The sequence below is a fragment of the Histoplasma capsulatum genome (assembly GCF_000150115.1).
Source record: "Histoplasma capsulatum G186AR genomic scaffold supercont2.1, whole genome shotgun sequence".
Taxonomy (NCBI): domain Eukaryota; kingdom Fungi; phylum Ascomycota; class Eurotiomycetes; order Onygenales; family Ajellomycetaceae; genus Histoplasma; species Histoplasma capsulatum.
In genome coordinates, this window is record NW_025544801.1 from 548,541 (window position 1) to 572,546 (window position 24,006).

Sequence of the window (24,006 nt, forward strand, 5' to 3'; positions counted from 1 at the left end):
CTCATTGATCACCACTGTGATTTACTCACAGGTACACAACATCCAATCACCAATGGAGACATTTTGGCGATTCCTGTTAATATGACTGTCAATTCTTCAACTAATACAAATGCTGACGATAGAATTAGCTCCAATATCGAGCACCAAAACCCAACTGAATATACTACCCTTCTCCCAAAGGTAGCTGATGCAACGGCGTATCAAGTCATGATGAGAGATAGATTTTCAACCTGCAAGATGAAGGTCGGGGGGGGTGGCAATTGATCACGCGTGAATTTACCCTACTACCGAAGAGATCTATACCTGTCGTCCTGGCATATACTTTGTAAAATAGCAATAAAAGCTTTTATTTCATTATGGCCTTTCGGCCTAAGAGCGTCTAAGCTCAGAAAGAAACAGAAGACATTTCATATGGCACCCAGCCCACTCCTTTTCCAGCTGCTCCACCACAGCAGGACGGTAGCCAACGGTGGTGATGGTTCAGCGGCGTAAACGGCAAGGCGAATTCATTTCATTTAGCGAGCGCGTAACGGAGCTTGCCCGAGCACGACGGGACTTCGCTGCTTCTGGAAACCAGGAAGTCGTGCTTGGCGGTCAACAAGACTGCGGAGTTCGCGACGCTAGCATCCAACTCCTCTCTGATATGAGTAAAAGCCCAATGCCTCCTCATCTAGTCCAAGGCAAGTTTGACCATTTGCTCCAGGTCGCCACGGTCGAGAACAATATCACATTCCCCGTTGCCGGCCGGGGGTCGCAAAAGAAGGTCCTGGAAACGGATCACCATTGGGGCACTGGCAGAATAACCACTGGCGCTCTTGGTAACAGTCGCCTCCTGTGTCATAACAGGACGGGGGCGAGCAGCTCCATCACGGAATTGCCACATCTCAAGGTGGACTCGGTGATTGCGGAATACCTTTAACGTGATCACCACTCGTACCTCCCCCTGGGATTCTGTTAACCACCAGCTGGTGTCTTTCTTTAACTTTGAAGCAGACTCGGAATACCCAACCTCAAGAACCAGGCTGGGCCATTCATCTGATCGGGCGGCCGGGAGTAGGCGTGGCCGGAATGATGTATCGGGAATTTTGGTGCGTGTTGTTCCATGCACATCTTTTGATCCACAGGCTTTCACTTCGAGAGAAAAGTCTGTTCTCATTTCGTCCAGTTTGCGTTGAAGAACTTTGTCAAAGTAGCGGATAGCACTTTCATGATCGCCAGAAGGCATATTGATGATAAGGAGATGATTTGTGAGACTTTGATCTTTGATGCGTCCAAGATGCCTTTGGTTGGAGAAGTCTCGCATTGTATCTGGAGCTACATTCTTAAACACAACATAGCTGTCCAAGATTCGTTTTCCATCACTGTCATAGTGTTCAGTATGAGTGAATAAGCGATCCCTTTGAAGAAGCTCCTCAAGGTCCTCTGCCCCGAGACCTTCAGCATCATATTGGCTGCTTCCAGGAGGCAGGGCTTCAATCATCTGTCTAACTTCATCGTTGTGACCTTCACTCATGGAAGTGTTTGACAAACCCATTATTGTGTATTCCCCGCTCCTTTCGCTGTGTTATGAGAAAGCTAAGATAAGAATAGATGGATGATGGCATGTTTAAAAAGGGTTTTACGTGAATGACATCATTCTCCCGTACTGAAAGCTTTGTATATTGCAGCGCCCTCAAACTTAAAACCTGACAAACTACTGAGGCTCACCAGTAACTCTAGATTTTTAGAAGGCGTCGATGATGTACAGTACTGCATAATGGTTATCCTCGTAAGGAACCACTTCTTAGATGTGGCTATCAAGATATTAGACATTTAACCAGCAGCCAGGCATATGCGTATTCCCCATTTCTAAAAGGACATTTCTTCTAATTGCTGTATTTCCTTGTAGACTTGAATGTAAGGATTCGGCCATCACATTCTGGTTTCTTCTAACCAACCTCCATCTGATATTTATGAATGAATTGAGAAACCTTTAATGATAATTGTAACATTTTCTTATATTCTAATTTAAAGATTAAAGATAATCAAGAATTATTTATAATGAATTTAAAAAGATTCGTCAAAAAATAAATAAAATAAATTTTTAATACTCTTAAGATAGTAATGATTTTGAAATCTCTGCAGCAGTCTCAACAGCAATTTCATCAATTATACTATTTTTATATACAAAGAGCTCTCTATTCAGAGAAATAATATTCAATTCATTCGATATTATATCAGTCACAGTATATTCTAATTAAAATATCTCATTTTTTATTAAAAATCTGCTATCTGAGCCATAGTTCACGGGATGGTTAATCTTCTGCTGGAGGGATTGGGTTGGGTGATTCGTACCCTCTATATACCACCATGGCGCTGGTGGTGATTTGAGCTCTTTTGCCCTAGTAACAACTATCCCACACACGTGATATCAACGCCAAGGCCATGTGTCACATGACCATTCCCGATTGTTCCCGATCTTATTTTTTTCCAAAAAATTTTTCTGTTGTGTTTTGTGGTTTCGGTGACGACATTTTTGGCGGATGTTCACATATATTTTCAGACTTTGGTGTTCAATGTGATGGCTAACTTATATATGTATATATATTTAGCTCAGTCTGCTTCCCAGCAGACTTTGGATCCGCAAACTTGCCTGCGTAGTTACCACGGAATCGAAGGAAATGATGAAAATGATGAGAATGTAGCTGCCAGGATACGTAGGAGTGAGAATGAAAGTGCTGTATATCAAACCCTCCAGACGGAGTAAACATGTGCAAAATGTGCTTTCGGTTCCTCTCCGGGAACCTTTCAACTATCCCGAGGTCCACCTACTATCATTGTCTTTTGCTGCTTTCTTTTCTTCTTTGGCAGGTATATTTTCCACACCGTACCAAGCTCCAGCAGCCCTTCAGCCAGCGGTTCGCGACAAAACCCCTTCCGACCCAGGGAAGCGTCTCACCAGTAAACCTAAATCCAATCTCAAATTGCGAAATCTCATCGACATCGTAAAAATCCTGCGGACTTTTTGATCCACACTGGAGGCCTGTTTCTTTTGCTCGCCACATGTCCAAATTCCCGTCGAGAAAACTCGCATTTGCACTGCGCACACCAAGCCAAGCCGTCTCTCCCCTGCTCCCAACACGCTGCCCGAAGCCAATAAGCCCAATTGCTGCTGCTGCTGTTGCTGCTGGATATCTGCAGAGTGGTGCTGTTGCTGCCGTTGGCGTTGTCTCTACCCGTCGTCATTCGTGTTTGGCTGCGACCTCGTCAACTAAGCTGGCTCCCCCCACAAGCCACCACCCTTCGATTTCCCCCTCCCCCTCCTCCTCTTCACCTTCATCTTCATCTTCGTCGTCATTTTCTGCTCGCCCCGTTCCCCGCCACCATCAGTCTGCTTCTCTCCTTCGCCAGTCTGCTCCTTCGAACCGTGTTTCCATTCTCGCCAGGCATTTCTCGTCTTCCCCTTCCGCAATGTCGTACGCAAAGGCGCCGTCCGAATACTCCGTCCGCAAAGTCGGCCAGCCCAACACCCTCGAGTTCCGCGCGTACATCGAGAGGGATGGACACCCCGTATCGCCCTTTCACGATATCCCACTGTATGCCAATGAGCAGCAGACCATTCTGAACATGGTTGTTGAGATCCCGCGCTGGACAAATGCTAAGCTAGAGGTGTGTGTTTTGTGCGCTTCATTATTCTCGACTTTTAAAGTTGTACAGGGGTCTTTTCACTTTACAGCGGGGTTGACTGTTGTTGGTGGGGGTGGGAATTTCTAACATATCCGGGAGACAAAAAGAGGAATGGACGAATGGACGAATGAAATGAAAAAAGAATAATATCCCGCTGACTCCAAACCCATTCTTTGATTTATTATTCTTCCAGATCTCCAAAGAGGAATTCCTCAACCCCATCAAGCAAGATGTGAAGAAGGGCAAACTGCGATACGTGCGCAATTGCTTCCCACACAAGGGCTACCTTTGGAACTACGGAGCACTTCCCCGCGTAAGTGCACCCAATTTCCCATCTATCTCTAGTGGCAATCATTAAACAGACTTTTCCCTTTTGCCAGACGTGGGAAGACCCCAACGTTGTCCACCCGGAAACCAAAGCTAAGGGCGACAACGACCCCCTCGACGTCTGCGAAATCGGAGAGCTGGTCGGATACTGCGGCCAGGTGAAACAGGTCAAGGTGCTTGGTGTCATGGCCCTGCTCGACGAGGAGGAGACTGACTGGAAAGTCATTGTCATCGATATCAACGACCCGCTTTCCCCAAAGCTCAATGACATCGAGGACGTTGAGCGTCATCTCCCGGGCCTCCTGCGGGCGACCAACGAATGGTTCCGTATCTATAAGATCCCCGATGGAAAGCCTGAGAATCAATTTGCGTTCTCTGGTGAATGCAAGAATAAGAAGTATTCTTTCTTCCCCTTCTCTCTGCTAATTTTATTTTCTTTTTGTTTAATATCATTTGTTGCTAACCCAATACTCCCCCCATTAGGTACGCCATGGAAGTCGTCCACGAGTGCGCTGATGCATGGGATAAATTGATGAGCGGGAAGAGCTCTCGCGGCGACATCTCCCTGTATGCCTCTCTCCCCCTCTCCCCCTCTCCCCCTATCTTTTTTTCTCTATCCCTTTGATGCCCCCTTGCCCAGGCCAGGAAACGATCTATATAACTGATATCTCCCCAGCGCAAACACCACCTCGGAGCAATCCCCAGACCGCGTCGACGCCAACCAAGTCAGCGCCATCCCACCCCACCAAGAGCTCGCTCCTGCACCCATCGACGGCAGCGTCGACAAATGGTTCTTCATCTCCGGAGCTGCTGTCTAAAGTTTCCTGTTCTCTTCTTTTCTCTTCTCTTCATCTTTCCTTTTCGTAACCCAGCTTTCCTCCTCTCCCGGCTCCAGTTTGTCACCTTAGCAACCCAGTTTTTCCCCCATTCACAAATTAAATCACGATATTAGTTTTACTTATTTTATTTACTTTTGTTTATTTGGTTGAAACTGTCTCAATCCCTCAAGGCACATAAATTGTGAAGAAGAGTGCCTTTCTGTCCCCTTCTTCTATAATGTCATGTCTGCCTGAAGGCTTAAAGGCAGTTTCAACATCTCAACCTCTCCCTCCCCCCCTCCCCGCTAACCCCCTAAAATTTTTCTCCTTTTCTCTTGCTACGCAGGAAGGCAAAAGCACATATACAAAAACTTATTGTTTATGTCGAGGCGTGTCTGGGCTCAGTAGAGGTGGAAATAAGAAGAAACTCACACATCCTTGGGTGGTGATTGGTTTGATTGGGATTTTGATTTGATTGATCATCGATGTGATGTTTTTTCTTCTTTTTTTCTGCCTTCTTTTATTTTGCCAAATACCACAGGTTTAAGGGTGGAATAGACGAAAAAAAAAAATATTATTAAAAAATACCCAAAAAAAAAATCCTTTTTCTTTTCTTTCAACTTATTTTCTTTAAGAGAAAACATTTTCATGTTTTGTTTGAAGCATGCTATAAAGTGGAACGGTTTTGTTGAACCTGAGCTTTTCTATTGTTGATGCTGATATACATACTAGTATTTACAAGCATGCTTCTCTCACTACAGAGGTTGCTTCAAAAAAAAAAAAATCCATTCAGCCAAGCTACTATCAGTGCTGCTGATCTACTAATTGGAACACCTTCAAATATCACGAATTAGGAATGTGCTCAAAATGAATGGATCACAATTGCCATTTCTATTTTCTTTCAAATATGACACTTAATATAGATATCTCAGTCTACACTGTAGTTAATATAAAAAAGAGAAATTCTATATATTAACATAACTGATAAACTCAGAGTATAGCTATCCTTCAGTGGATAATACATACCCGCCACACCCTGCTAAGCTTTAGCCGCCAGGAAGTGGCGCAACTGAGAACCATGCCACAATTCAGTGTATTCTTTACAACACTTTTAACCATATAAGAATCCATATTCAAGGAAAGGCCTACAATGTGAGAAGGCTGGACGCAAGATATTGTGCTAGGTTTGTAAATTCAGGAAAATTTCTCAAGACAAAGGTATGCAGGAATTGTGCTCGAGCGGAAATAGCGACAGCTTCTGTCCTGGGAATGTATTTCTACACCTCTCGGGCTTTTCCTGACCTTCGATTAATTGATTGATTGATTGATTCTCACAGACTGTTGCAGCCGCCCTGATGGCAGCTATGCAACGTACGACTTTAAAAACAGGTGTTCCTACCCTCCCCTTTGGAAATTCAGTTATCCTTGCTAGAAACTCCCAGTTGGCAGTCCGGTTTATTTCTGCAACAATTACATCTTTCCACTGGAGCTTTCTCTATCCGAAGTCTTCCTACCTGTATCTCACAAGCTTTCGACCCAACGAACCCTCAACAAATCACAATTTTCCTTAAATTTTATCTCTTCATTATGAGTGCATATGCTATATTTTAATGGAGCTTGCGATTTCCTTCTCATTCAAACAATGGTTAAATCACAACACTGACTTCAGCAGTATTACACAAGAATAAATGACATTTAAAAGCCCAAGAGATGAAAGGCCAAGGAGTGAGGACCTGACCCATGGAGTATAAAAGGGGAAGAAAAGAAGAAACAAACATTCACAAATTTTCAATAAAGATATGAAAACGGGGTTGTATAGAGGATTGAAACAGTCTGTGGTACATACCCATTAACCAGTTGACTAGAAGAAAAAAAATCCTTCTATCCTCACACCCAACAGTACCTCTCTTCACACAATACAGCGTAAGTCCACCCGCTCAAATCCTGGATCTCTCCACCTCTGAAATAGTCTAACCTAGATGGCCGACCCCTGGCGGTGCAACCCGAAATGACCTTGACCATCATATCGGCACAGAATTTAGCATTGAGTTTGCCGGATCTGTTATGAGTGTTGACGACGCCGACTTTGACCGGGACAAAAGGTATGGGAAAGGTTTTGAACACGTTCCTGAACCAGTATTTTTTTCCAATGTCCCCCGACCGTGTAAATTTATAGCCATTGTACTCATAGCAAAATTTCCCCGCAACATCGTATATGTTCTTTTCCTTAAGATCATAGTTCTTGCCAACTTCACGGATGGGAGTTAGCCCATCAGCTGCCCACTTTTCCGTACGGGAGTCATAGCATCTCAACTTGGTTGCACCGCGGGCAACGAGGTTGTGCTCAGTTGTGTTGACTGAGGGAATGAGTTCATCGACATCGATTTCTGCTTTTGGCAGAGGCCTGGAGACTGAAATGTTAGATGGAAGAAAGTAAAAAAAATAAAGTGTAAAAGAGAAGGATGGCACATACCCGGGCAACGCATGGGTGCTGATAAGCATCCCAGCAAGGGTGACCAGAGTGAGAGATAGGAGCTAGAGAGGAATGGTCAGCTCTGAGCTGTGGAAAGCTATATCAAATATATATATATATATATGTCTTTCGATTTCCATTGTTCACGTACCTTCATTGCAACGCTCAATTATTACAAGCTTAAAGGAATGAATGAATGTCTGACTAGATCACTTGGTGGGAAAGGAGAGATCAACCACTGCAAGTTTCAAAAGTCGAAGATATTTTGACCAAAAGAATGAGGACTGAACAAATTGAGGAGAAAAAATTAAGAAGCTACTGCCATTCAATTTATATTTCTCGTCATCTCTCCTTTTTTCCCTCCGGCTTATGTTTTTTTAAACTGCATGTGTTTGCATCACATCTGACCAGGCTCCAGGCTCAGCATTGATGAGATTTTGAACTGCTAAAAGCCAGCCACTTGTGATCTAAATTCATGGGTTATTCCTCGGAAAACACCTCCCATGAAACTTAGCTGGCTTAAGAGATTGTTCCCTGTACTCTCGTAGTGTTTATCTCTTGTCCAATACCGCCCCTGCCAGGCTAAATTGAAAAGATTTAATTCTGCGGGATGATCGCTGCCCTGGGTGCGGCTCGGACATTCAAGCATCATGATTTCAAAACTTCGATGAATGTCGTAGATAAACAGCTGTAGTTATAGTCGAGCGTGGCAGAGCAGGACTTTTGAGAAGCAAAGTATGATTTATCTAACAGAGTTCATCTGAGAGCATGATCTGAAAGAATGACCTTTAAACATTGTGAATAATTGACTTAAGGTAGTTATACGCTGTGTAGGATAATTATCATTTCTGAAGCTGAGCTCCTGCATATTTGCAACCACAGGGAGGGTTCAGTCTAGGCTAGGGCTGAGTTCGTTCCTGGCACCAAGTCCCGCTAACCCATGCATGATCTCTCTTCTAACCGCGTTTGGCGAGATCCCGCGCCAGGGTTACTCCGTAGTTTGCCTGACAAGTCACAAAGTAGAAAGGCACAAACATCCATCAATGTTCGGGAACCGAGCTCTACTACTAATACTCCCCGAGTCCACAACATGGCAAACCGAAGACCGTCATGGTTGAAGAGCTTACTTATTTAGTCAGAACATTGAAACAAGGCCGAACTCGCTTCTCTCGCGCTTTACATTGTCAGCCCCCTGGATCTTCAAAACCTTTTACCAAATCGGAGGATTGATAATTACACATGGTGCCTGGCTCCTTCCACACAGTCAAGGGCTGCGAATTTTTTTTAAAGAATTTAATACAAAATAACAAGTGTTCAAATGTAGACTAGAAGTCAAGAAGAATTCTGCATTTGACAGGTCAACATACTCATTGATCACAGTTAAGTTACATCCCCTTCTAGGAGAAGAACTAATATACTGTCATATTTCATCACTCACATATCTGCACAACCATCATGAAAACCTTTACTCTCACAATTACACTTTATAGTTGTGTGGTCTCTAATATTCTTGCACTTCGTACTTCACTATGATACAATCTTCGATATTCTGCTGACTTCAAGTCTTCTCGTATAAGAATCTCTTTATGAAACTCTTTAATCTGTCTTCTCTCCTTTTTCTTTCTTAATTAAATTATTTTTTGTTTTTGTATCTAGAAAGTGCTAAGAACTTAGTTTATAACTAAGAATAGATCAAGTTTCTATACTTAAGTCTCTATAAACGATTGTAGCACTTTGTATTATATTTACAAAGAAGTTAGAGTGCTCAAAGATTTACGACTGTGTATCTGTAAAGCGATCAGAGTACTTTAGAAGAATTTCTAAGTTCTCGAGAATGCCGCGCCCTTTCTATCGCAAGATCACATCTAAAAGTAAATGAAGCAAAAGAAGAACTAGTTAGCTTTGTCTATTCCATTAGCAATGTATCGGATATCTAGGTAGCTAGCAATCTTTATCCAATAGCGATCAATCAAATATCAAGCAGAGGGTTGATTTCTCTAAGAGGATGGAACCATTTCCTCTCAGAACCTCTACGAGAATTTGATGGTGGAAGATGTAGATGATTATCTGATTGATTGATAAGATGGTGGCTGTTGGATTGTTGATCTGGTGGCTGCACTAATCCAAAATCGAGCAGGAGTGGCTGAGCATGCTGAGATAACCCTCATCCAGCGATCTCCATTGCGCATCAACATCATCATCATCATCATCATGAGACTATTCCTTTGATTTCCGGTTTGTTTCTCTCTTATCATCGAATATGTCTTTTCGCACATACTCTAAGACCACCATTGCGTTGATATCGTTCTTGGTGGTGTCTTGCAATGTTCAACTCCACGATTTGCCAAACTGAAAGCGTTACATGCTTCAAGTACTGTACAGGTGGATTGATGGTGTAGAAAGGCTGGAAAGATGCCAGCCCGGTGGCTATCATCCAATACTCATTGAGGATGTACTTCCAGGCAGATATTAAGTTATTCACAAGCTGGGTGATGGGACATATTCCGCCATCTGGCTCGCACATGATAAGCAACGGGCAGCCTGTGTCGCTGTCAAAGTCGGCACTGCAGATGCACCTCTTTACGAGGCTGAAATTCCACATGCCCTGGCAGGCTCTCAACTTGATCATCCTGGCCGGGCTATGATCCCTACAATCCAAGCTCAATTTGAACGCCAAGGTCCCAACGGACGCCATCGATGCTACGTGACAGCCCCAGCTCGTAGCAGTGTCGCTGCAGCAAAATTCTCATGTTGCTTTGAAATTGAGGCTGCACGCGCTCTGGCTGCATGGCTGGTTTTGGCAGTTGCATATACGCATGTTCGGGTATTCATTCATGGAGGCAAACTTGTTCGCCTGCTTCCCAATGGCAAAGTTATAATCAAAACAGGCCTACGCTTGATGTATAGTACAGTACATAGACACTACGCTAATGTCTCTCTAATACTGCTGAATCAAATATCTCCCTCCATCTATTTACAAACCGCCCTCCCCACTCCATTGCTCCAGAGAAAACCATAACATTAACCCAAAATACATCACCATGACCCAATGCAAATGAAAAAAGAACAACCCCCTCTCCCACTTCTCTCCAAATACCCATCTATCCATCCATCTTACCCCTTCAAACTCTCCTCCTTAGCCAACACCCTTCCCACCCTCCCCACTTCCTCTACAACATCCTTGACCCCAAGCCCCAACCTCCCCACCTCCAACCTTAACTCCTTGCCCCCCTTAAACCCTACCGTCATCTCCGGCAGCTGCTTGGAGTCGCGTGGTAGGTGCGTGATGTCGATTTTGATGTGTGAAGAGGAGGCGGGTGAGGCGGTCGCAGGGTTTTGGAGGAGGGAGACGAAGAGGCGGCAGGGTTTTGAGAGGCGGCTGAAGGGGGAGAAGGTCGTGCGGAGGCTGGTTATGGTGTGGAGGGGGATGGACATTTTTTATTCTTGTAGGCCTTTTTTTTTTGGTTTCTTTATCCCTTTTTTATTGGATATTGAGGAGTTAATTAGGGGTTGGCTTTCGTTTTTGGGGACCGCTTGGGTAGATAGAGAGGGACTTGGAGGAGAGGTCGTTAGTTATGTATTGATATTGTGTTTGTTAGACGAAGCGGCAAAGTTGTAGGATGGCATGAAGGGGGTCGATAGGGAGTATATATATGCACCTTTTTCCCTAGCGGCTTGTGGCGTTGTAGTACGTTCCCCTGTCTTGCAATTGAGGTGTTGTCTTGTATTGAAGCTATATAACGGGCCGTTTTTTCGCTTGAACGTTCGGGGTCGCTGATTGAATGGCTCAATTGGGTTGAGAGAAAGGCGGATCGGAAATTTAAAAAGAACGCGGATTAAACTGTACGTGGCGCAAGCGGTATATTTACAGGGAAAAGATGAGGCATCGAGGAAGTGAGTCCGTTTTTCCGTTCTCTTTCCGTTTTACCTGTATAAGATGATGGATGTGTTTTGCGATGCCACAGGCGAGTTTGAAATGCCAAGACATCAGAAGTGGTGTCTTGTTTGTAATGTTGTCAAACAAGGTGTCCGCAATTCATAGTTGCCAGATTCCACATCCAGCGAAATCTACGAATCTAGATATTTGTGCTAACCAGACCAGCTCCACGAGGCGGCAAAGAAGCACGCGAGGTGGGCGAGGTTGCCATATTGTTATGTTGAACACAGTACTCTAATCCCCAGCAAAGTGCAAGCGTTGTCGCAGCTATATAACGACCTACCTACATCTACGACGAACATGATCTCCCCGGGTCTTCAAACCCGCATAAACTCCCTCTCAACAACCCACAAACAAACCACTCCCCTAATCCAGCGTTTACAAAACCTACCCGTAGCCCCCGGCTCCGGCGACGATGCACGTCTCGAGCTCGGTGCGGAAATCCATCTCCGCCTAAAGGAGATGGAGGAGCAGATGGAGTTGCTGCGTGTTGAGCTCGAGCAGTTGGAAACTACGCGGAATCGGAAGAGGGAAAGTGGAGCAAGGGAAGCGGAGAGGGAGAGGGTGGTGGTTGTGATTGGGAAGTTGGAGGAGGATTTGAAGAGGTGGGTATATAGCCATATGATAGTATTATTTGGAGGTTCGGTTGTGCGTAATTTCGCTGACCGGTTTACGAAAATAGTGCTCGGATACAATTCCGCAAAGCACAGTTACAGGCGAAACGAAATGCGGAGGCTGCACGGCAAAAAGAGAGACAACTGTTGTTTGCTGGGGTTGAGGGCGGAGAGGGCACGGAGCATATACGGCGAAAGGGCCGTGCTGGCCTTACGCATGATGCGTTGGTAGCCAGCGCTTCGGAGGATGTTACTGCTGCGCTGAAGCGGACGCATCAACTTATGCAAGCGGAGCTGTCCAGGAGCCAGTTTGCGCAGGACACTCTAGGTTTGATCCCCCCCCCTCTCTTAATTTGTTCAGGAAGCAAGTTTATGTTGACAGATCCGCTCCAGAGCAATCTACAGCGGCGCTTAGTTCGCTCTCCGAGTCATATAGTACCCTCGACACACTCCTCGCCTCATCTCGCTCGCTCGCCGCATCGCTGCTCCGTTCACAAAAATCAGATACATGGTACCTTGAAACTGCATTTTATTTGCTAATCGGAACCATCGTCTGGCTCGTGTTCCGGCGCATACTCTACGGGCCGCTCTGGTGGATGCTCTGGATGCCTTTGAAGCTGATGGCTCGGATAATAGTACCGATCTTCGGTGGGATGGGCTTGGCAAATACATCGAAATCTACCCAGTTATCAGGTTCTCTCACATCGATATCACTGGGCAATTCGGGAACTAGTTTGCTTTCAGGGACACCGCCGACAGTAATTAGCGGTGTTACGTCAAAGAGCACAGCCGAACCACCATTGTTGTCATCAGTGCATGATCAAGAGACTGGAATCCCGCAAGCGGAGAACGAAAGTATAGTTGATGAAATAGAGAATATAGTTAAGAAGGAAAATGATAATAGCGAAAAAGGAACGAATGTGGATGATATATCACCTGAAGAAAGGCGGAGACAGGAGCAATTACCTCGGAATCCGAAGAAAAGGATGCATGAGGAAACGATCATGGATGAGCAAGGAAAGGACGAGCTGTGAGATTTTGGCTGTATTTGTTTGTATGGCCCTACATAATTAGTATTATGCATTGAGGAGATATGATATCACCCGTTATGCTCTAAGTTGAATTTTATTGTCCAAGTACCTTCCCATACGATTTTGTTGGGTTGGTGCTTTACAAAATCACTCTGGAAATCTAGATTGAATCGCGTCCACACGTGATCCACGCGTCGTGGCCTGGCTTCAACCTTTTCCGAAGCATTATTGTATGTCAATTCATGTTCTCCAGACCTTGTACCTCTCACAATTAAATTTCCTCAACCTATATTATGACATAATAATATCTCAGCTATTTTCACATTTGATTGATTTGATATCCCACATGGCATCGAATTTCTTCAGCAACAAAGCTCGCGCAGCAGCTGCGGGGGCTGCCATACCTAAACCAAAAGCTTCAGATAAAGAGGGTGATACCACAAGGCTACAGCCATGGGTTGAGAAATAGTATGTCAAATCAAATTCCATGTCGAGTTAACAGCCCAATTGCTAACCATACGCGCTTCAGCCGGCCGAAAACTCTCGACGATGTCGCTTCTCAGGAACATACAGTCACAGTTCTCCAACGAACCTTACAAGCTTCAAATGTATATATTTTTCTGCCCAATAACCAAAAATACTCCATTGCGGTTCAATGTGCTTACGAGTTCATATTTTGAAAAATGCCAAAGCTACCCCACATGCTCTTCTACGGCCCCCCAGGGACTGGAAAGACCTCCACAATCCTCGCCCTGGCCAAATCCCTCTACGGCCCGCAACTTTACCGTTCCCGCATCCTAGAGCTTAACGCGTCCGATGAACGTGGCATCAGCATCGTGCGTGAGAAAATAAAAGACTTCGCAAGAATGCAACTATCACATCCTCCCCTTTCGGACAGCGCCTACCGCGAAAAATACCCTTGCCCGCCCTTCAAAATCATCATCCTCGACGAAGCCGATAGCATGACGCAGGATGCGCAATCGGCGCTTCGACGCACTATGGAACGATATAGCCGCATCACTCGCTTCTGTCTTGTGTGCAATTATGTCACGAGGATCATTGATCCGTTGGCGAGCCGTTGTAGTAAATTCCGCTTCAAGGCACTGGACGGCTCGGCGGCGGGATGTAGGTTGGAGGAAATTGCGAGAATGGAGAAACTTAGGCTTGCCGATGGGTGTATTAGGACGTTGATTCGGTGCAGTGAGGGTGATTTGCGCCGGGCTATTACGTACTTGCAGAGTGCGGCGCGGCTGGTGGGATCTACGGAGGGAACAAAGCAAGGAGGAAAGGATGAATCTGGAGATACGGAGATGGCTGATGCTGGTGAAGATGGGATCATTACTGTGAAAACCATTGAGGAAATTGCTGGAGTTGTTCCTGATGATGTTGTCGATCGATTGATCAAGGCGCTGCAACCGAAAAAGGGCCGTTCATCGTATGAAGCTGTTTCGCAGGTGGTAACTGATATCGTGGCGGATGGCTGGAGTGCATCGCAGATGTTAACCCAGGTATGTGGGTAAACTTGTATTTTTTCGTGTGTTCTAAGGTAACCCGTGACTGACGGGATGAAAAACAGCTATATCAAATCATAGTGTTCGACGACTCCATACCGGACATCCACAAAAACAGCATCGTCATGGTATTCTCCGAGTTTGATAAGCGGCTAATTGATGGAGCGGACGAACACCTCACCCTCTTAGACCTGGTGTTGAGAATATCGGAAATATTAGGGCGGCCTTCGTAACTAAATAGTCGACCACAATGGTCACTTGCTTCTTCCATACTCATAATGAAAATGCAAATTATGATCCATGATTTTAATTTGTTGATGTAGCTGTGTTACATTAGAATGGCAATATTGTCAGTGATGACAACGGGGCCTATATTTTTTGATATCAATCCACTTCAACTCCCCTTAACCTAGGCCGTTGTCCAATAACTCTAAAATAGCGAATCGGCAGGTTATATACAGGAGCACTGTTTTACTAGCCAGGCACTCAATCCTAACCACCCAGGCCAAAAGACCAGAAGGACGGCTAGCCGCGCCCGACATTTATATTTATCATCGTGGTGGCCGCCAATGGCTTGGGGCCTTCCGTTAAATTTACTGAGTTTGGTAACTTCAGACCACTCTCACCTCGCTTGCCGCTGTTGACGCTGAAACTGAAACGAGATCGCTTCTGCGCCATTCAATCCCGTGCTGCACATTATCAATACGATTGAGGCTGTCCTTATTGAATTGAAAACCTTCCTGGAAACATTAATCCCTGGGAACAATGGTGGATGCGCCTAAATACCTCACGGGCGATCCTGCGGGCATCCAAGAATTTCTTGATAAGTTTGATGTAAGTAAGATGCGCCCAATAATGTTGGTTGCTCGGCCGTCCGCTTCCGAAATTTGCTGCGAAAATTTGTAAGAAGACTCAATTCTTCAAAGGCATATACTGAATTGCCCTTCTACAGGTCTTTCTCTTTGACTGCGATGGTCTGTAACCCCACCACATATCCCGCCCCGCAACCCCGCATCATTACCCATGGCTGAATTCCACCCAAATGCAGTCCACACACTGAGAAGACAAGTTGATATCTAGGCGTATTATGGTCAGGAGACATTACATTTGAGGGGACGGTTGAGACATTGGAGATGCTAAGGCAGAAAGGTGTGTAAACAGATGTGTGTATGCCCGGACACACATACGGTTTTCCGCCATGTCGAATCGCACTGGATTTCCCAACGGAGACAGGAATATTTAATAATAGACGGACAAAACTTCGTTGGAAAGTAATTAGGAAAGCAGATTATCTTCGTTACCAACAATAGCACCAAGTCTCGCGCGGATTATAAAAAGAAACTGGAGAGCCTGGGAATACCGGCTGATATCGTATGCAACTTGAAATCCCTCCTCTCTTCTCTTCTGACAGATGCGATATATAATTTCTAACTACCTACAGGAAGAAATCTTCACTTCCTCCTACAGCGCCTCAATCTACATTTCCCGCATCCTCACCCTGCCCCAGAATAAACAGAAAGTCTTCGTCCTTGGTGAAACGGGCATCGAACAAGAACTCAACGCTGAAAACGTCCCCTTCATTGGCGGCACAGATCCCACCTACAGACGCGACATATCGCCACACGACTTCGGCCAGATCGCCACCGGCGATCCCTCCATTATCGACCCGGAAGTCGGCGTCGTGCTGGCCGGCCTCGATTTCCACATCAACTACCTGAAACTGGCGCTTGCGTACCACTACTTGCGGCGCGGAGCGGTATTCCTTGCGACCAATACTGATGTCACACTTCCCAATGCCGGCTCCTTTTTTCCTGGCGCGGGGACAATAAGTGCACCGCTTATAAGGATGTTGGGTGGTAAGGAGCCGGTTGCGCTGGGGAAACCTAGCCAGGCTATGATGGATGCGATTGAGGGGAAGTTTAAACTGCAGAGGCACAGGGCGTGTATGGTTGGTGATCGGTTGGATACGGATATTAGGTTTGGAATCGAGGGTGGTTTGGGGGGCACTTTGGCGGTTTTGACTGGGGTGAATACTAAGGTAGATTTTACGACGGGACCGTTGAGACCGACGGCCTATGTGGATGGGTTGAAAGACCTGCTTGAAGCTGCGTAGCATTGGTGAGGTTGAGATTTATTTTGCTTTCAAGGTATGATAAACTTCGATACACTCGTGGTTTAATCAGATCTGTTCTATTTAGATACGGGTAAGGCAAAGGCACATATATAGACCAGCAATAGATTAGAATATTATGTTCTGGACACTGGTTGTTACCTCTAAATTTATTTTCATGGATTGAAACCGTTTCTATGAATATTGTGTTATACACTCTAATCGGGTATAAACTAGGTATCTCAGGATCTATCCATCATATAGATTTTAAGCTTCCAGAGCCAAGATATTATGGAGACGGTTGTCCGTTGACCTGGCCGATAAAACACTGCAGGGTGCTGAAATATATCGGCATGGTGACGGAGGGTTTCGACTTGTTCTTTTGTCAGGAGAGTCGTGAGATCGAACACTGGGACTAACGAGCCTGTGGCAGGCAAAGCAATGTATCTAGGGAGCTCGGGGGATGTCTGGCCCGATTCCGAATGAACTCCTAGAACATTACTGGAGTTTGGAAACATTGACTCATCCGTCGACCCTGCTATGGAGGTAGAAGGTATTTTGGGAATATCTTCACCAACTACAGAACCTTCTCCCGATGAAGATTTGAGACCGTTCACCCCACCCGCCCTTCTCAATATTAACACCGCTCCCCAGGCTGCATGCTCCAAACCCCCCAATTTCTGCAAACTTTCCCCCAGTCCCTCTTCTCCAATAATATCCGTCCTCGTGTCTAAAGCCGTCCAACCCCCAGAGATTTCCCCCAAGGGCCGTAACCTCTTCGCCTTCTTCAGCCATGCAAAGACCCTCTCCCTCAACCGTGCCAAAAAAAATTCTGGCATGTCCTTTCGAAAAACATAAGACATTTTCCGGGGCAAAGGCCCCTTGGGAACTTTCCAATTGTTAGAGATAAGGCGACCGGGCTGGGACCCTTTCATTTTAGAGATCGCACCCAATAGCTCTTCGTCATTCGTCATGTAGAAGCTAGGAAAGCTGGATCGTGGAGGTGGAGATGGTAATCCAGGGTCCACCTCGGAAACATCATGGAATGACTCTGATGCCTCTGGCACACTCTTCAGGCTCACTCTTTGAAGTTCCTCTTTAACCAAGTCAACAGGCATGAGCCATAGATTCTGTGTCTCTGGGTGCTGAACCAGGCCCCAGCTCCCCAGCAGCTTTTCTGGTATCCGGGCTCCAGTCGCAGCGCACATGCGCACGGGGCTTGCTAACAGCTGGGCCCATGGGTTGTACTTTAGGCGATCAATATCTTGTTCGTTGGCGCGTTGTTTTAGTTTTTGCGCCCTTTGTTCTAGTCTTGTAACAATGGGGGATTTGGGAAGGAAATTCGAAAATCGCGTATGGGTTTCTGGTATGTCTTCCGGCTGTCTGGACAGGTTTGATATGCTGTTTTCTCTTTCACTCGGGATAGACGCGCCAGGCGATTGCGTAGCTTGTGGTTTACTTTTTAATTCTTCAGCCAGTACGGAAAGTTCGGTTCGCAGGGCCTCGAGTTTTGAGAGCTCCTGAATTCTTTGTCGTCTTGTATTCCCACGTCGTTTTTTCTGGTTAGGATTTGGTTTCGGGAACTGGCAGCCAGAGCTTGTCATGAAGCTCCGTTGCGTAGGCAGGCTGGCAGTGACTTCAACGGCCAGGAGATGGAAGGCTTTTAGACGCCATGATGCATATGAAACGTGGCAGTATGGACATCTTGTAGTCATCGTTCGAGCTGTCCAGCTGCTGTAGAGGCAACTGGGTCTTTATGTTTGTTGTTATCGGCATTTCTACTGTTGGGCGGAAGCAGTTCAAAAACGCAGCTGACAGAGTCGGCGGGCTTGGCATCGATGCATTCAACCTAGACACACTAAATATCCTACGCCTCTACCTCATTTATCCTGTATATAGCAAGGTTCACAATGAACTCCTTTAGATGGCTAAGGCCGTCAGCCCGGCAGATCTTCCGCCCCACGATAAGGAATTACTCCAGCAGACCAAGTCTAACTCCGCCGCGAGGATGGACACCCACTCCCTTTGTGACTGAAACCGTGGTAAGTTTCCAAATATTTTCGACCGCGGAACAAGGCTCTGAAGGCTAACTGATCAGGGAGGTGGTTGGCATACATGTACGCATTGAGCGCTTCTGGCAATTTTAATCTCCATCGGAGGAAACGGAACGCTGACAATATACCCATAAACAGATGATATCTTCTCCCGACTTTTGAAGGCATGTTATGTAACACCTTCACTCCAGCAATAGCTGCGAGAAGCGCCTTACAGAACGCTAATGATATATATAGGAGCGCATAGTCTGCCTCAATGGCGAAGTCGACGAAAGTCTCTCTGCTTCCATCGTCGCCCAACTGCTATTCCTCGAAGCAGACAACCCGGAAAAGCCAATCCATCTCTACATAAATTCGCCCGGGGGATCTGTAACGGCAGGTTCGCACCGCCTAGACATTCACATATAATACGTATATCCCATTAACCTGACAATTGCAATACCTTTCTTCTACCTAGGCCTTGCCGTCTACGACACAATGACCTACATCTCCGCCCCCGTCAGCACTATCTGCGTTGGCCAAGCAGCGTCCATGGGCTCACTCCTCCTCTGCGGCGGCCACCCCGGCAAACGATACTGTCTCCCCCACTCCTCCGTAATGGTTCACCAACCCTCTGGCGGCTACTTTGGGCAAGCGACAGACATCGCCATTCATGCCAAGGAGATTCTCCGCGTCCGCCGCCAACTCAACGAGATCTATAAGATGCATTTGACGAAGGAGATGTCGCTGGATGAGATTGAGAAATGGATGGAGAGGGATTATTTCATGGGAGCACGGGAAGCGCTGGAGATGGGGATTGTGGATGAGATTTTGGATCGGAGGATAAAGCCCAAGACGGATGATGGGGGGAACAGTGGCGGCGGCAAAGAATAGGGGAGTTCATAGGATTTCGTTTGTACCTTTTTGATTGTTTGTATGACTATGTTTGTGTGGTAATGCCTATTCCCTTCCCGCTCTCTATTTCGAGATGGAATTATGTGACTTCTGAAATTTCCACCTCATTGATTCGTTTCTGTCTCTGACAGTAGTTACATACCAAGGCGGGCGCAACGCAATTCGGGCTCTATATGTACAGTATGACCTAGGGAAAAGGATTATGCGATACATATTTGGTAAAGAAGTATGAATATAGAAAAGTCAAAAATACACTTCGTTAATAAAAATTGAGGATAAAAGGATGAGCATGTCCAACGCCAACGCCTTAGAATGTCTAAAGAAATCATGTCCTAAATGTATGGTATATAATGATATGGGGTTTCACGAAATAGCGCGCAGCTGAAATCGAAAGCGTCGTTGCAGGAAGGGTACCACTATGCCGTTCTGAGTCGATGAAGTGGGTTGAGAACCAGTTGATCGACTAGAGTTCGTTGGCGAGACATTGTGCCACTGATCCCGAATGGTTTGAAGGATATTTATATCCGCAATGGCCGTCTGTGCTGATAGGAAATGGTCCCGAGGATGTCTGTCCCTGGTCAGCATGGGATTTCCACTTCCATCCTCGAATTCAAACAGCCTAGCATTGCTATCATCCGCCGAAGCTCGTCCGGGGGATGACAGGTCCTGCATTTCCATATGGTCTGTAGTGGCTTGATCGTTCATTCCTGCTAGGTGATCGGGAGCGACACCTCGTTCTTCGGAATCGTGGTCTTGTAGATTTGGAGGACGGCTTGCCGCATCTGTTGGCGTCGCAAGTAGTTTCGTTTTTTCCTTCTCCAGAATGACACAAAGCATGACAAGTTGCATCGAGAGAATGAGCATGTCGAGGAGGAATAAATGGAATTTAGAAATGGGACCTTTTTGCCCGATGAAGTCAACAAATAAGCCACCATGTAGATAGCCTCGAGACACCTCGCCAGCCGCAGGAGTAGATGATACGTAGTGGAGGAATATGCACAATATATTGCTCGCGAAAACAGTTACGATGGGAGGCTCATTCGTTGATGATTCGGATAATGGCCCGGCCTTGGGCGTGAAAAAGATGAATTGGACTATGGCGCGGATAGCGAAATGGAAGATTGAGCAGCTATTTGCGAATTAAACACATCAGCACCAGGTAGTTTTGAAATAATAATCATAGAGGAGAAAAAGGTGACTTACTCCATATAATAAACTGCAGACAGCTCGCAATAGATCAACATATCCAGGTCGCGCAACAGCCTCTCGAGCATGACCATCTTCGAGTTTGCATAAACAGCCCTCCGGTAGGACCTCCCCGACACCCCGGGCCGATCTCTGTCTCCGTCGTCATTGCGGGGGTCATAGGGAATGTTCGAGACGTCGGCGATGTACTGCGCATCTCGAAAGACATCTGGCGTGGTCATAGAGGGGACATGGGGCCTCCTAGGAAGTGCGGAGTGACCTCAGCTTGGCAAATTGTATAGCTGTTTCGTAGCCAACTGACTATTTTAGAGAATAATAGAAACTGGCTATTTAAGAAAGTCGCACCAAAAGAAAGCCGACTTCGATCAAGCAAGCTCGTGGTTACATTTCTCTATGGACGTGGAAGTAAATAACTAAGCTATGTACGGATCTTCTTTCCCCCGAACCCTATCGAAACCTCCCAGCTCAGCCTGATCTGATAAATACCCGACGACATGTCTGTCTCGCCTCTTTTCCGCTCTCCATTTCATTCGCACCGGGATCCCAGGAAAGACATAAGGTTCCCATCAGTTTTCGTCGTCTTCATAAACGGTTTCTTTGAACCCAACCCTTTTCTTGCCGCATCTCGCCTCGAACTCTACAGACTTCTCGTTTACCAATATCTTGTGCCCAATCATCACATTCTTGTCCCCCTTGGAGTTTCGAGCCGGAATACAAAGTCTGAGGGTCTCAAACTTCTCAACGTCTATCATAATAGCTAATCGTTAGCGATTCTTCATGTGATTTTCATCAGCCCATAACGGCACTTGCCTTCGTCATCAATTGAATTCCCTGGGGTTGAACTCTTGGATTTGTACAACACCAAATCGCCAACTGTGTCTCTAAGCCGTCTAGTCTTCCCCATTGTGATGTATCCGTGGATCCATTTCACTTTGTCTTTAACGCTTTCGTCCTGGAGAAGCCGTTAGCCTGTCTAACTTACACAGTGAGTGAGATGTTCCATTACCCGTCTAATGAACCACTCGACTTGTCCTTTAGTACGCTGTCCTCTACTTGGACAGTGGTATTGATCTTTCTCATTATCACGTTCCGGATCAAAGGCTCTATGCACACCGATGCCGTAGGACCATCGGCTCTTGCGGCTTTCCACTACAGGTGGCCGTAGGGCGTGGATTACCGCTCCCTTTGCAATGGCTGGCCAAGCTTCGTGTGGCACAATTACATCAACCTTATTGTCCAGCTTTTGTTCACAGAATTCATTAAATCGCGTCTGAACATATTGGGATTCGGCCATACCGCCGCAGAGGATTATCAACTGACAAGTTCAGCCGTCAGTCAATTGGCCCCTTCATCAAACAGGTTTGGAAGCTCTTACATTCACCGGATAGTCATTCTTTGCTTGAGTCAATTTTATTTGCTCGGATACCATTTCGAACGCGCGGGTAATGACTTTTTCGAACATTTGCGCAAGCTCCTCACTGTGGACAATGGTTTTAATGTTTGAAATGTTCACTCAAAGATGCATGAGTGGGAACGAACCTGGTGATTTTTATTGTGCCCGATTCGTTCCCGTCCATGACACCATTATCGTCAATGTCCATAATTAGAGGGAGTTCCCACTCTTTTCGGTGTTCGCTGCCGTGACCTATGAAACATTTCTTGGCTGCTTCGAAATCCTTCATAAAATCACTGCCGTGACCTGTTTCTTTAAACGGGAGGTCGGAAAATGCAGCTCCGTATCTTGATGCCATGAGCCTATGCAGTTCTCGATCAATAGTGGTAGCCCCGCACTTTGCGCCTATGAAGCTTTTGTCAGGTATAGATACACCCATACTCAAAGGCCGAAGTACACCTACTAGTTCCGGTACAGGCTTCAGCCACTTTGAGGGGATTTCGTTGAATGATTTCGTACGTTATGATATCCTAACGTTCGCGCGTCAACTTTGTCGTAAACACTCTAGGTTGAGGCACTTACGATCGTTCCTCCGCCGATATCAACTACCACAACATTGTTGTTTACCTGGAAGAATCGACAATTTCAATTGATTAACGTCCTTCGAATCAACCTTGGAGTCTGGTGGATAAGAATACGAATATAGATTCTTAATCATACCTTGAAGATCGAATTGGTTTTCTGCCCTTGAGGGTCCTTAAATGCAGCAAGAGCAGCCGCTTCCGGTTCATCAATCGTCAAAATCGAGTCGCTCGGTCTGGATGCAATACCTGCTTGGTATGCCGCTTCACGTAATGTTGTTTTATACTTCCGATCCCAGTCAGCCGGGGTGGTCAATACCACCTTAATTGGTACTGTTTCCACAATTGTCCTTCCATATATCGTGCGGAGTCTTCCCATAACGTGCTTATAAACACGCTGAAGATATTCTTTACACAGAGTCTCTGGTGATTCCCCCTCTGGGATTCTCAGTAAGCTAGGGCCCACACTTTGGGATAGAAGGGGGTCGTCTTGGATTGATGACGTATTTTTCGGAGCCATGTGCAGCTTGAACCATGATGAGCAGTCCATCGACGACGATACTTCATAACCCCATGGCCTAAATTCCGATTGATCTGACTTGTCAGCAATTATTGAGCTGACCTTATTCCTGGTTTCTACATTCCCTGGCCAGTTTGAGATAACATAGATAGTTTCCGGGTTCTCAGAATGCCCAACAGCAACCCCTGCAATCGAATCAGCAATGTCAGTCAACATTTAGTTCTTCCCGATATACCTACCTGAATATGTTGTACCAAAATCGATACCAACGATTAGATAGGCAGTCGCCGTACTATCTTTGCCTTTCTTTGTCGGTGAGCCGAGCTCGGACTCCTCATCGTCTACTTCCCCTGCCGTGAAATAAATCAATTAGCTCGTTTCAAGTCATAATTGGCTTCACTTACTTTTGATTCCAACTCGTCTTTTGACTATCCTAGGCGAAGTACCATTCCCTCCCTTGGTCTTTGGCTTCGGGGTTCGGTCTGGTTTTGCAGCGTCTAAAAATTATATTAGTCCTACCATGATGTTCAATCTTTTCTATATTGGTCAACTACCATTAAGGCCAAATTGGAGAATGGGCGCCATTTTTTCCCCTTCACCCTTTGAATTTCGAATTTGAAGTTTGTTATCAGCCTTAATCGCGGTGGTTCTTCAGCCTTTAGCTAAGTGACGAGATTCCCACTGATGTCAAAACAGCTTCTCGAGGGTTTATCTGAGCGGGTAACTTTATGTGTATTTCCGCTCATTGGTCTACCTTGTCCTTGAATCAGCTAACAAATCGCATTTCTCTGATAAGTGATATCACAATCATTTATGCGCTCACCTAACCTCACGTTTTGATGAAACTCGCCACGATCTGCAACTGAATAGA

General features: G+C 45.8%; 11 protein-coding genes across 11 annotated transcripts; 5 read left to right on the top strand and 6 right to left on the bottom strand.

Annotated features, from left to right (window-relative positions):
• Positions 1-670: 670 nt before the first annotated feature.
• Positions 671-1,534, bottom strand: HCBG_00141 (uncharacterized protein; the record flags this gene model as incomplete). The annotated part of the gene is made up of 1 exon (XM_045427191.1): positions 671-1,534. One exon carries the CDS (start codon positions 1,532-1,534, stop codon positions 671-673), a length of 864 nt encoding a protein of 287 aa, XP_045291166.1.
• Positions 1,535-3,028: 1,494 nt separating this feature from the next.
• HCBG_00142 (inorganic pyrophosphatase) lies at positions 3,029-4,875 on the top strand (the record flags this gene model as incomplete). The annotated part of the gene is made up of 5 exons (XM_045427192.1): positions 3,029-3,648; positions 3,860-3,979; positions 4,047-4,390; positions 4,477-4,560; positions 4,670-4,875. The coding sequence occupies 5 exons, from the start codon at positions 3,451-3,453 to the stop codon at positions 4,809-4,811; spliced, it is 888 nt and encodes a 295-aa protein (XP_045291167.1).
• A 1,823-nt stretch (positions 4,876-6,698) lies between these two features.
• HCBG_00143 (uncharacterized protein) lies at positions 6,699-7,331 on the bottom strand (the record flags this gene model as incomplete). The annotated part of the gene is made up of 1 exon (XM_045427193.1): positions 6,699-7,331. The coding sequence occupies one exon, from the start codon at positions 7,329-7,331 to the stop codon at positions 6,699-6,701; it is 633 nt and encodes a 210-aa protein (XP_045291168.1).
• A 3,067-nt stretch (positions 7,332-10,398) lies between these two features.
• On the bottom strand, positions 10,399-10,719 carry HCBG_00144 (uncharacterized protein; the record flags this gene model as incomplete). Its single annotated transcript, XM_045427194.1, has 1 exon — positions 10,399-10,719. The coding sequence occupies one exon, from the start codon at positions 10,717-10,719 to the stop codon at positions 10,399-10,401; it is 321 nt and encodes a 106-aa protein (XP_045291169.1).
• A 443-nt stretch (positions 10,720-11,162) lies between these two features.
• Positions 11,163-12,938, top strand: HCBG_00145 (uncharacterized protein; the record flags this gene model as incomplete). The annotated part of the gene is made up of 4 exons (XM_045427195.1): positions 11,163-11,178; positions 11,382-11,826; positions 11,904-12,163; positions 12,229-12,938. The coding sequence occupies 4 exons, from the start codon at positions 11,163-11,165 to the stop codon at positions 12,867-12,869; spliced, it is 1,362 nt and encodes a 453-aa protein (XP_045291170.1).
• Positions 12,939-13,135: 197 nt separating this feature from the next.
• On the top strand, positions 13,136-14,610 carry HCBG_00146 (replication factor C subunit 2; the record flags this gene model as incomplete). Its single annotated transcript, XM_045427196.1, has 4 exons — positions 13,136-13,334; positions 13,396-13,474; positions 13,559-14,374; positions 14,443-14,610. The coding sequence occupies 4 exons, from the start codon at positions 13,213-13,215 to the stop codon at positions 14,608-14,610; spliced, it is 1,185 nt and encodes a 394-aa protein (XP_045291171.1).
• Positions 14,611-15,142: 532 nt separating this feature from the next.
• On the top strand, positions 15,143-16,490 carry HCBG_00147 (4-nitrophenylphosphatase; the record flags this gene model as incomplete). The annotated part of the gene is made up of 5 exons (XM_045427197.1): positions 15,143-15,211; positions 15,330-15,351; positions 15,458-15,526; positions 15,657-15,748; positions 15,819-16,490. The coding sequence occupies 5 exons, from the start codon at positions 15,143-15,145 to the stop codon at positions 16,488-16,490; spliced, it is 924 nt and encodes a 307-aa protein (XP_045291172.1).
• A 239-nt stretch (positions 16,491-16,729) lies between these two features.
• Positions 16,730-18,202, bottom strand: HCBG_00148 (uncharacterized protein; the record flags this gene model as incomplete). Its single annotated transcript, XM_045427198.1, has 1 exon — positions 16,730-18,202. The coding sequence occupies one exon, from the start codon at positions 18,200-18,202 to the stop codon at positions 16,730-16,732; it is 1,473 nt and encodes a 490-aa protein (XP_045291173.1).
• Positions 18,203-18,397: 195 nt separating this feature from the next.
• On the top strand, positions 18,398-19,414 carry HCBG_00149 (ATP-dependent Clp protease proteolytic subunit; the record flags this gene model as incomplete). The annotated part of the gene is made up of 3 exons (XM_045427199.1): positions 18,398-18,529; positions 18,779-18,920; positions 18,999-19,414. The coding sequence occupies 3 exons, from the start codon at positions 18,398-18,400 to the stop codon at positions 19,412-19,414; spliced, it is 690 nt and encodes a 229-aa protein (XP_045291174.1).
• A 384-nt stretch (positions 19,415-19,798) lies between these two features.
• On the bottom strand, positions 19,799-20,862 carry HCBG_00150 (uncharacterized protein; the record flags this gene model as incomplete). Its single annotated transcript, XM_045427200.1, has 2 exons — positions 19,799-20,564; positions 20,639-20,862. The coding sequence occupies 2 exons, from the start codon at positions 20,860-20,862 to the stop codon at positions 19,799-19,801; spliced, it is 990 nt and encodes a 329-aa protein (XP_045291175.1).
• A 345-nt stretch (positions 20,863-21,207) lies between these two features.
• HCBG_00151 (uncharacterized protein) lies at positions 21,208-23,720 on the bottom strand (the record flags this gene model as incomplete). Its single annotated transcript, XM_045427201.1, has 10 exons — positions 21,208-21,386; positions 21,443-21,593; positions 21,624-21,956; positions 22,017-22,119; positions 22,181-22,439; positions 22,498-22,564; positions 22,617-22,661; positions 22,755-23,320; positions 23,375-23,485; positions 23,690-23,720. The coding sequence occupies 10 exons, from the start codon at positions 23,718-23,720 to the stop codon at positions 21,208-21,210; spliced, it is 1,845 nt and encodes a 614-aa protein (XP_045291176.1).
• Positions 23,721-24,006: the final 286 nt, after the last annotated feature.